The sequence below is a fragment of the Chaetodon auriga genome, chromosome 19, assembly GCF_051107435.1.
Source record: "Chaetodon auriga isolate fChaAug3 chromosome 19, fChaAug3.hap1, whole genome shotgun sequence".
In the NCBI taxonomy this organism is placed as follows: domain Eukaryota; kingdom Metazoa; phylum Chordata; class Actinopteri; order Chaetodontiformes; family Chaetodontidae; genus Chaetodon; species Chaetodon auriga.
This window is the reverse complement of record NC_135092.1, coordinates 2090868-2103386: the sequence shown is the minus strand read 5'-3', so window position 1 is coordinate 2103386 and position 12519 is coordinate 2090868. Positions and strand designations below refer to the sequence as shown.

Genomic DNA, 12519 nt, shown 5'->3' with positions numbered 1-12519 from the left:
TCTCTCTCTCTCTCTCTCTCTCTCTTGCTCTCTCTCTCTCACCCAAACGGTCGAGGCAGATGGCTGCCCACCCAGAGCCTGGTTCTGCCTGAGGTTTCTGCCTGTTAAAAGGAAGTTTTTCCTCACCACTGTTGCCACTTGCTTTCTCATGGGGGGATTGTTGGGTCTCTGTAGATAAAAAAGCTTGGCCTGTACCAGCTCTATATGGAAAGTCTCCTGAGACAACTTCTGCTGTGATTTGGCGCTATACAAATAAAATTGAAATTGAAATATATCTCTGTCTTCATATGGCTGCAGAGAAAAATAGTGACTTGTTGAAGGCTGTCAGTAATGCAGCCCAATACTGACCTGGGGTAGCTAGCAAATGTATGACCATGGTGCACTGTGGTGGTGTCAGTGGCAATGGGCAGGGTTTTCAAGAAGTTTAAGTAAACTTCTGCATTTTATCTCATATTCGTTGTCAGAACTTAGTGTAAGATAGCGCTGAAAAGGCTGAAAAGTAATATTTGGTGCCTGGACTTAAAGTTTCAAACCTGTATAACTTCTAACCACAATCAGCATCACTGTTGGGTGTGGCTGAATGAGGCCAGAAATGTGCTTTGTTGCACAGCCAACAGTGTCGTCACTGGGTCCTGGAACACACTTGGACGTCACTGCATCATTGTCATAAGAAAATAGGATTTTCCAGTAACAACCATAAATACAGCTTTCAGACTGACAGTTAAAGTGATTTTCTTTTGTGTTGCCACAAATCCAAAACTTTGAAAGGATGATACAATTCACTGCAGTTTCCTCTTGTTTCTGGAGTGGTGAGGAAAAAGCGGTAGAAAACACAAACAAGTTGCTGATTACTTGCATATTAAAGTAAAATATAGCAACATACTTTACTCATAAATGTATACTTTATTCAAGATGACATGGATAATGCGACACCCAAACAGGCCACACTTTTATTTGCATTCTTAAAAATAGACCAGTGCCGTATTCATATAGGCTATATACATTCTTTTAACATGTTTTGCATAATAGCATAGTGGATCACTCTATTCTGCATATAATTTGTATGCCAACTATGTCAACCTAGACAACTATGCCAATACCCCAATTTTAAAAGGAGAAAAATAGACCATGCCTCTTTGCTTAAATGGGCAGAATTGACGATACATATTGATGAAAAAGACTAATTGTGCCCATATTTTAACATTGAAAGAAACAGACCCCACCCCTTTTGAATATTAAATAACCAAATGGAATCTATTGCACACTGGAAACTGGTTATGCCCTTATCCAACGACTTAATAGGTCGATTGCCAATGACTCCCAAAAAACCATACTTCACCATTGGAGAGTACCAGTGACAAGTCTGTATGATGAAGGCAGACTTTTTCCAAAGGCAGAACTCTACTTGACTGCATTAATGTTTTGAAATGATTGCAGTTAGCTTAGGTTTTGGCGCCAAAACTACTTTTAGGTTAGGTACAGGCTACAAAAAGTGATTTTTTAGGTTTAGGAAAACATCATGGGCTATGTTGCTATTAGCATGTGATGTAACTTAAGTGCATTATGTAACGTTAAAATGGGTCAATGTTGACTTTCTGTTTCACGCGGGACACGAACAGCCGTCTCCTGGGTCAAAGTCAATTCTTAATTTAAATTATCCATCCACCCAACCTTCCTCCAAGTGCCTGTCTTACTCTTTAAACTACATCACGTGCCTTTGTACTTTGCTCCCGCCATAATTACTACGGCCACTAGACGTCAATAAACAATAACAATAAACATAAATGCGGGTCATAATAGCCTACTTGCAAAGTCGACTTTGAATTTGTTTTTCTTGTGAGGATGGCTCTATTTGCCTAATCGGTAGAAGTATCTCATATCTTATTTTCAAATCATAATAAAAAAACAATTTGGTTTTATTGCACATACCCACGAGGAAATTCTCCTGGACAACATTAAGGTGTTAGCTGTTTGACATTTGAGGTTTAAAAATTTTGTGTAGATGTGTAGCACTAACCAGTCCTGCTGAGGATAAACCCTGTGCAAATATACAATATAAGTATGGCACAGTTGGGAGAGAAGAGAGGGTTGATCATTGAATGCAGGTTTTGTGGTTCCTGCCCACATGTTGAAGTGCCCTTGAGCAAAAATGCTGAATCCCAAATTGCTCCTGATGAATGAATGAATGAAAATGTTAAGTTGTTTTAGACAAAAGTGAATTGTAATGTTGGATGTTCATGTGGAGTATGTGACACTTTTCTCCAATGGTGGTGGAGCCTTTTTAAGTCAAAGTATTACAATAATATAAAAATACTCCATTAGAAGTCAAGTTATGTATTTAAAAACATAGTTGAAAAAAAGTACTGTCAGCTAAATGTACTTATACAAAAAATGGCCATGTGAGTGATATTATATGTAATATGTAATTATTATATTATTGTTGATGCATGAATCTGTACAGTCATATATTTCACCACGAGTTGGACCCCTCCAAAGGGTCACCAGATAAATCTGAGGGGTTGTGAGCTAGGTATTGGGGTAGGAAAAAACTTTGTTAGAGAAATCTATGTTCAGTTTTATTTTCTCTTATCTTTGTTTTTGTTTTTTTTTGTGAAAAATTCTAATTTACTTCCTTCTGTCTTGAATAGTTCTTAAAATAAACCATATCAGAAGATTGAGGAAAAAAATCACTTTGGTGGAACTCATAGACCTCTGACACCGGGCCCAAAGTAGGGGATCACAAGTCAAAAAGTTTCAGAAGAATTTCATTTATTTATTTATTTATTTATTTATTTTAATCATAACCTAGGAAGTAACCACAGCTGTCAGATAAATGCTGCTGCTTTTCACCATCTTATGTCTGCAGCTGCATCCCATTTCAGAAACTGCATCCATTGAAGTCCACATTTCAAGCCTAGACATGTCAGAACGGGTTGATGCAGCTGTCCCATACCAAACATTCCTCTGAATGAGGCCAAGAAATTCTGCCATTTTTCCCTTCAGATTTACACCCCCAAATCCATTATGCACACTCTCAATTGAGAATTTAGCAGTCATCATCAACTCATAGTTGACCATTTTCTTGTTCTTTGCAAACACCTGAGCAGTAAATCCCAGTGGGAGACAAGTTCTGTGATACCCCAAAATTACTAGTTGTAATGTTTCACTTCAATACAATGGACAAGTTGTAAACAATATTTCTAAATGTCAATATCACTTAAATGTCGCTATCACAACATGAATAAGATACAAAGCCAGGAGCATATATGCCACACAGTCAGCATTTTAATTGGTCCACAAATCCACCAGTTTGCTTGTGAGAACATGCCATAGGAGGATGATGAGTAGACTGCTGGTTTAACAGCCCACGTAGCATGTGCATCATGTTCAGGCTGTTGACAAGAGCAAACGTTTGAGTTTATGCCTGGTTTTCATTGGACCCATTCATGTCATGTATTTACCACTGAATGAATACAAAGACCTGGGAAAACCTACCTGATGATTGTCAGACTTTGTGAGTTGAAGAGGATTGCTTGAATGCATCAGGGCTTTTTTCCTCTGTTTTTTTCATCTGTAGAGTGTCTCATTTTAGGAGACATCACTTCTTTGAACATCACACCTTCATGGGCTGCGTTGTACTGCATTTCCATGAGTCGTCTTTGGATTGCCATGCTTCATTCCACCACCCTCTCCCCTGCAGTCCAACATCCTGTATGTGAGGGGGCTTTCACCTCAGTCCCTATGAGGACTGTAACAAGTAAAAAAAAAAAAAAAAAAGAAAAAAGAAAAAAAGAACAACAACCAAAAAAAAGGGACTGTTGAATGTTGTTCTGGAATTCCCCTACTTCTGGTAACAACAGCTGTTAAAAAAAAAAATCATCCTTCACATGGAGCACATGGAGGAGTAGTTAAAGTCCCGGATCATGCAATATTCAACACTTTCTCCCCTCATTTCAGAATCCATTTGCCTCACTGTTTGGTTCATCTCTGGGTCACTTGAAGTCAAAGTCTATTTCCAATAAAACAATGGGCCTCATGCAAGAAACACTAGTATGAAAAGATTTGTTCTTAAGTCACAGGGATGAGATTGACATTCTCCTGAAATTCTGCTTAGAATTTTCTCCTCTGTGCAAATAACATTAATGATGTTATAACATTCATGTACAGTCTGACTCATTTGATCTGAAATCATAATGTCTTCATCTGAATGACTTAAAAGTTTACATTTAAATATGATACAAAATGTAACTAAAATAAAATGTGTCAATGAATCAAACTTAATGCAAAATAAATATTCTGTTCACGATATTCAAACGGTTAAATTAACACCTGGTATTAAAATGCGATCCATTGGGTGCCTGGGTTGAACGTGCGCCCCATGTTGTGAGCTTACTCCCGCAGCCCATGTGCGATTCAAACCTGGGGCCATTTGCTGAATGTCGTCCCCTCCTTGGGCAGATAAAATTGTAATGTTATAGCAAACACATAATGATAACCTACACTGGCAAGCTTCGTAATTGTTGATGAGAAAGTTATGAGCATATTTGCTTAATACGATGATGTTATTATCCAATGTCGAATTTGGTCAAGTTGCCAGTATTAGCGCTGTAACATAGTATAATACCATAATAAAAAACCTGTGTGTGAGGTGGTGGCAAATCAGCCTCAGACTTCGTTAAAAAAATTCTGCTGAATAGTCATTTGGTGATTTCATGGCACACAATAGATGGTTAGTCAGTCATTAGAGGTATGTCTCTTCCAGCCTTCTCATGTGCCTGATCTTTAAATTTTAACAGCAACATAGTGTATATATGTCAGCTAAGTTAGGACCTTATGACTTTAGCTATCAAGCTCCTCTCCTGTGGAACCATCTTTCAGTCTTTGTCTAGGAGGCAAACACCATCTCTACATTTAAGAGTAGGATTAAAACTATGCTTTTTGATAAAGCTTATAGTTAGGGCTGGCTCAGGCTTGCCTTGCACCAGCCCCTAGTTATGCTGCTGTAGGATTAGACTGTCAGGGGACTTCCAATGACACACTGAGTTCCTCTGATCTTCTCTCCCTCTCCATCTATATGCATGTCCTACCAAGGCATGTTACTAACTTAGCTTCTTCTTCCTTTGTGCTTTGTCATCTCACAGGTTGAACCTACAGGTGGCTGAACCTGTATTGTGGATTATAGTTAAGTCTTTTGCTATGGCTCTGCCTGACATCTACTGCAACTGCTATTAATATCAGTCATACTTACATTATTATTAGATCAATAGAGTTGTATTATGTACAAATACTGTCTGTTAGTAATATGTACACATATCAGAAACATAAATATATCATATGTATATACTATGCTATATATGCTACATATAGTTACAAGTCTACTCTTACTATTACAACACAGGATTTGAAGTTCCAAATTAATTAAAGCCTTCCATTTACTTTTTAGTTACATTTTCATGAATGAAACTTGGCCACATACTGTGTGCAATAGATAGCCTTATGTGGTAAGTTTTGGGTCGCTAATTGTGCTAATGAAAAAACTAACATTTCTAACTTAAAGGCAAAATATACATGGCACCTTTCAAATTAGCAGCGAGTATGGTTGTCTTATTACACTGACACAAGACACACAGTGGGAGATGTTGTATGCTGGGGTCTTGAGATAAAAGATGAAAAAAGGGAGACATTTATTAGGTTTGACAGGTCAATGTAATAACACAAAATGAAAAACACATGGCAAGATCTTTAAATGTGCCAAATGAAGTATAAGCAGAAATTAACACTCATTGACATCTGTAGTCAAATCTGGGAAAAAAGTGTTTCAATTGAGAATTGTGAGGAAGAAGCTGCACAGCACAAAAACAAGAATTTATTCAGGTATGGTTTATCAATTTTTTTTTTTTCTTTTTTTTCTTTTTTACCATAGCTGACCCAATAAAAAAGAAATCAAATTAACTCAAGACTGAGGTCAGCTGGGACTATGCTGAAAACATGGACACAGACAATTGACAGTAATTGATAAGGGACAGTCTATGTGGAAAAATAAAACTAAATTTCATGCAGACACTCTTGCCTAAAGTCACTTTTAATGAAAATACATTGACAGAAATTCTGTAGCTCCCATTTTGGATGAGCATTTATGGATGCTTTAAAGATCGAATCCTGTACTTTTCCCTCTGAGCATGACACTGAAATGCGATGACATGTTGTTTAAGAGAAAACACTCAAACACAGTCATTTCTTAACAAATAATTAATGTGACTAGCATGTCAGCAATTAAAATATTGGTAAATTTGCAACAACATTTGGCCTTAAAAGCAAAACCAAGAAAATACCAGAAATATACTCTGTGAATGAGCCTACTGCTCATGAAGATCCAAACTTTAAGGTAAATTCAAGCATTAAACTTCAATGAGCACACTTCTAAAAAAAAGTCTCCCCTTCCCTCAAAAAAGGAGCTGATTCAAACTATATCTATTATATAAATACAATGACAAAAATATAAAGCTGCTCCAAAATCAAAGCTCATCCACAAAATTCTCTGCACTGAAGTTATGGATGGCCTACAGGCTTCCATGACTACATGCGTATACATGTGGGAATGCATGTGTCAAACTACATGTGGTTTATTTTTGCTACTCTTGTATTTGCACGTGAGGATGCCAGAGGAAGGGAAAACTGTTGGGAATTTGGTCTTTCCATTGTGTGCATGGCATGAGCGTCAAGGCTTTGTTGGCTGGATGGACAGCAGGCTGCCGAATTTGAAGTGCTGGATCACAGGGAACTTCTCCAAACACTGCAAATGGGAGGGGGAAAAAGAGAGGGAATATTTTACGAAGATGAGAAAACTGAGAAAGAACATTGAGGCCTTTAAACTAAATATAGTTAAGGTCTCAATATGCTTCAAAGTGCTTGGCGGTTCCTCTAACTGTGCCTGAAATCATCTTTATGCTGACAGAACCCGGCAGCCAATATGCAACAAATTTTTGAACTTTCTGAAACAGACAATGCGACAATGATGCCCACTCTTCTTTCTTTCTTTGTACAACTACTCTAGGTCACTTTCTGTGTGTACAAATGAGTGCAACACCATGAATGCTTTCCAGGGAAAGCTGTCCTCAAGTATGTGCCATTACAATTCAATGCATTTGAGAATTCTTTAAAGTCCTGAGGTCGACTTGTGAGACTTAAGAATGACAAAAACTGCCTTTGAGTTGTATCTGAACCCAGCTTCAGGTATGGTTTGTCTCAGAATTCTGATTTAATGTCAAAACTGACCTGCTTGTAAGTCCTTCAAGCAATGGGTTAACCACAGTCTTGCCATGTAAGTACATACGGGGAAGGTTTGATTTCTACTTCATCATCAGATTTCACCTGCTGATGGCACCATTGCAACATCAGCTGAATGTATAGTATTTGATCAGGCTGTATCATGGTTTTATTCCCCTGCCGCAACCGTGGAGACCCGGACTTACATCCAGATAACTGTCTCATTTCACAGGAGACCACTGCTGGGTCATGTGCCTCCAGTGTGTGCAAAATGGGAATTTGTCCCCCCCAATGTTTATAATTGACGTAACATCACACTCCTCCAAATAGCTGAAAGAAAGCTGAAATTCATAGTTAAACTGACTCCAAAATGAACTGGATGTGCATATTTCACAGAAAACCTGTTGTGTGTTGTTTGACTTCATGTCAGTGAACACAGTGACTGTGGTGCCAAAGCCTTGGGTCCATCCTGTAAGCCCTGTGGGCTGCCGCTGCTTCAGCCCAGACTGTTTTGAACCTAGCTTTGTTTATTTCTGGTCCACAGACCCAGTATTTTAATGTAAAATAGCAGATCTTAACGTGGAGCATCAGAGGAAGGGCAAGAAATCTATGCAACACATAAGATGAATAGTACAGGCCATAGATGTAGCTATTATAAGATCAGTAAAGTTATTTTTTCAGTGACTGGAGATTGGTGCATCATGAATACTGAAAGGCCTCCGTTTGTATGGTTTTAGTCAGTAGAGGTGAGCACACAAGTCCCACAAACCAATTTCCAAGTGCTCTGCTTCTTTTACTTTTCTGTATAATCTAATTAAAATCCAAATACAGCTAATTATGTGACCCAGGCGGGTCTGATGTGTTAGATAAATCTTACAATAATGTCCTTCCATTGTCACTGAACGTATCCTGAATTTTGCAGAAACATCAGCACTGTTGTTCTGCTTGTTGTGCACAGAATTTTGTGTCAGATTCCTTCCTCTGAGTCTATAAAACAGCATCACACAGCAGCTGAAACCATAAGTCCATCTCTACACAGTGAGAGTGATGTGCAGATTACCCATGTGGCACAGCAGACGTAGCTTTGGTCAGGATCTGACAGTTAATTCATGTTCTGTTTCCTGCTACACATCTACACAGGTCTGCTGTTACACACAGATTCCAGGTTTATACAGTGGAATTGTTTGTAATAAAGCAGGCCTTATTAATGATTGCTGAGCTCCATCAGAGCAAGACAGGACATTGTTAAGTAGCTAAAAGTCCAAGATAAGTCTACCACCTCATACCCACTTGGTCCCTCCCACTGTGTGACTGAAGATTTTGCCCAAACTCCGAGAGCTAACCTTGACCTAAGTTTTGATGTTAACTCCTCCCAATGGCCTGTCACTTTGAACATGTTCAAAATAGCCGTGAAGCAGCTCAGAACAGGCTCTTTGTACGTACGGACATGGACCCAGTTTTGGGGAGCAGGGGCGGGGGCTCTGGTTGTCTGCAGTGGGGGTTGGGAGTCTGTACTGGGGGAACACAGTGGAATTGAACTCTTGTGCTCAGTCTATCTGGGCAGTGACACTAGCAGTCATGATCATCTGTGCAGAAGTGGGCTAGAAAAACATGCCTCAGAGAACTTTAGTCTAAACAGGCATTTCATCAATTACAATTTGTAAGATTTGTAAAAGAACCATTGATTGCAGATAGGTTCATAGGTTTTCGTAATGCAGGTCAACTGAAAACTAACCCATTAAAATGTTTCAACATAGACTGAATTAATTTGCTGAAAAATTAATTCAAGCAAACCCACTGATGACGTTTCCTTGCTAAATCCACATTATCCACGATATCGTTAATGCTTTCAACAGAGTTTCTGTAGTTGTTACCTACAAATCACACTTTACATACTGTTGCTGTTCTCTATTTTTCTTTTTGTCAGCAAATCTCATTTGCAGACCCAAACCAACAATGAATGTATCCTAGTAACAAGTATTGTGTGTGTATTAAGGCCTGATATATCTTACTCCTCTGTGCCATAGAGCTCCATTGTTGTCAAAAAATTATTAAAAACACATCATCAAGCCACACTGATGCACTGGGTGACATGTTCCTTCATTACCACACATGCATGCACACAGTAGTTTATTTAGACTCAATCCCACATACAGCATCTTGCCACCACTGAAAATAGTCCCCAACTAATGCACTATTTCCACCTGTTTGAGTAATGTTTGATAATAACTCCTGTGGACAGCTGTTTCAGGGAGCGACTGAGCCTTTTTCTGACAAAATGACAAAAAAATAAAATAAAATAATATATATATATATATATATATATATATATATATATATATTTTTTTTTTTTTTTTCCCCCAATTACAATTTTGACTTCCAATGATTATAAAGACCAGATCATAGAGTATGATTATTTTAAAACGATTACTGTGCCACATTCTGTTGCGCAATAATGCTCTTGTTTTGTCTTATGTTACAAGACCCCTTTCCTTTACAGCAGTGTGCTTTCACCCCCCCCCCCTAAATGCCAAAACTCACTCTCAGCCAGGCTGTGGCATGTTCAGTTCAGCTCGAGCCAAGATGATGGAAAGAGAACCTTTGGTCAATAAGAAACGTGAAACCAATTCAGCTGTTAGACAGGACGACATTACATAGCACGATATTAAAATGAAGTTAGAGGACAGCGTAACCATATGACAGCTTGCAGCACATGTATCAGCTCTCTAGAAGCGACGACTGTACGTGCATAACATTTCCAGAGATGACAGTGTGTCGCTGGTCGCCCAGCATGTTCAGTACTGAATGAGTTAGAGAAAACTCAGATGTATCATGCAGACAGTACCAGATAAAAAGACACAGTGAAGCCCATGATGCAACTATACATATTACATTTATTTTTTTTATTTGTTTCCCAGTTGAATTATTCAATCAGTAAGTGAGTAATCATGTTAAATAATAGTGATCGCAATATCTAAATTTTCATTCAACTTTTATTTGACCAGGCAAGAGATTAAGAACAATTTCTTATTTACAATAAATATGAATTCAATGAATATTGACCAGAAAAATAATGATTATGATTTTTGCCATGATCAAACAGCCCTCTCAGAAAGTATTGAGAGACTAACACTGTTGGCTTTGGTCTTTCCATGAGATTTAACCATGAGAAAAATATAGAACAACACCAGCCCTATCCAGCGTAGCTGAATGTGTTGTCTTCCTTTCCGTACAGTCTGGATTTCATTCATTTTCCTCCAGTTGCAAATGAACTTGTTAGGACTTAGCTTGTCTTTGATAACAATAAATCAGACATAATGTTCACTGTGATGAATTGTCCCTCTCGACCAAGTTTCAAGTCTGTGCAAGTTGATTTTTTATGTGTATTGAAATGAACTGAACCCAATAGCTGGCTGAAGAATGTACATACACATATACATGACTGGTATTAAACAGAGCACAATATACTAAAAACACTAGTAGGGCCTTTAAAATGTGTAGGTGAAAGCTGGTGGCTGATCTTCCTTTAAAATATGGACATATTACTGTGTAATTCTGTCCATTCAAATCAAGCCAAAAGGCCAAGTCCATCTATCTTTGTTTCCCTGAGCATGTGTCCTTTCACACATTCAGTTTATGTTCCAAACAGGCGTCAAGGCTCCAGAATTGCCTCCTCTCTCAGACAGAAAATGGTGGATTCGGCTCTTGCTAGTTCTAGCACAGCTCTCTGCCTGAAACCCTGTGTGGGGCCAGGAAAAGGGAGAGAGGAATGCAAGTCTGCTGATGGTTGCTCCAGGCTTGGTGGAAGGTCGGGACAGAGGGAGGGGAGGATTTAATGAAGGGAACGCAGAGGAGGAGGAGGAGGGGGAGGGAGAGGCAGACAGCTTGGCCCCTCAGCTCTTTGGGAAGACTCACAGGCTGCTCTGGAAAACACAGGATGTGGGCATGCAGGCGGGGAGAACGGGTTTAGACATCCCCCAACCCCACCCTCCACCGCCCACACACACACACACACACACACACACACACACACACACACACACACACACGCACTCTCTCTCACACACACACACACACACACTCACACACACACTCACACACACACACACACACACACACACACACACACACACACACACACACACATCCATTCTCTCCATTCCTCTGTTAACCCCTTCCTGCCTCTCTCCTCTACTACCCAAAGAACCAGCAGTCTGATCGAGCATTCTGCTCATAAGGAACCTGATCACAGTCAACTTTCAGCAGTTGTGTGATTTCTTAAATGTTTCCACAATCGGATGAAGGATCTATGAGATATCCAGGTCATAATTTCTTGACGATGTATTGCTTAACTGGGTTTGTAACGGCGCTCTTATTTGAATATGTGATTTAAAAGCCTTCATAGGGAAAATATCACTGTGACAGCAGTGCTGAGGAGGGAAAGTACAGCTGAGGCTGATGGGAATGTCATTAGTTTTGCAGATATTGGGTCAGAAACCAAAGTATTTGGATAAATGTACCTTGTGATGGTGCTAAAGGAATGTAAGGGAGCCACCAAAGTTAGTCATTCATCGTTCATATTCATTGTCTGGGGACATTGAATCCCTGTGCCTAATTTCATGGCAATCCATCCAAAAATAGACACTGAAGTCTTACATGAAAATTCCAACCTCATGCTGGTGTTAGAGGAAAAGTCAGTAGGACTCATGAATTAATTAAGTTGTGGACTGACTGACAGACACTGCTGTCCCTTGAACCATACTGCAGGCATGACTTAAATAAAAGTGTTGTGCAGACATTCATGGTTCCAACAGGATGAATCCCAATTCCTTCGGTAAGGTCAACATTTATGGTTTTCAGTGAAATGTCTCAACAGCCACTGGTGCAGTCACGGCCCCTTAATGTTCAATTGTAAATAATTTCGTAATCCTCTAACCTTTCACCTAGCGCCACCATCAGGTCAAAACTAATGACATTACTTTTAGCTGTTCTTTGTGTTTAGTGCTAATCTGCAAATGTTAGCATGCTCACATGCTAACTAAGACGGTGAACATGGTAAACATTATGTATATCTTCCAATTGTTATTGTGAACATTCTAGCATGCTGACATTAGCATTTGGCTCAATAATGCTCAATAATATAGCCTCATAATGCCAGTAGCATGGCTGCAGACTCAGTCTCATTTTCAAACATTTGCTAAAAAACTAATGGAAAATCTTTTAATATAGGCTTTGTCGCATCAAAATTTGTAA

At 39.0% G+C, this 12519-nt stretch overlaps 1 protein-coding gene across 1 annotated transcript in view; it reads right to left on the bottom strand.

Annotated features, from left to right (window-relative positions):
* Window positions 1-5639: 5639 nt before the first annotated feature.
* The window catches only part of ptpa (protein phosphatase 2 phosphatase activator), a 30843-nt gene continuing 23963 nt past the window's right edge, over window positions 5640-12519 (bottom strand). The window contains exon 10 of the mRNA XM_076757646.1: window positions 5640-6793. Within this exon, the coding sequence (XP_076613761.1) occupies window positions 6719-6793 (75 nt within the window). The 3' untranslated portion in view covers window positions 5640-6718. The remainder of the gene's footprint in view (window positions 6794-12519) is intronic.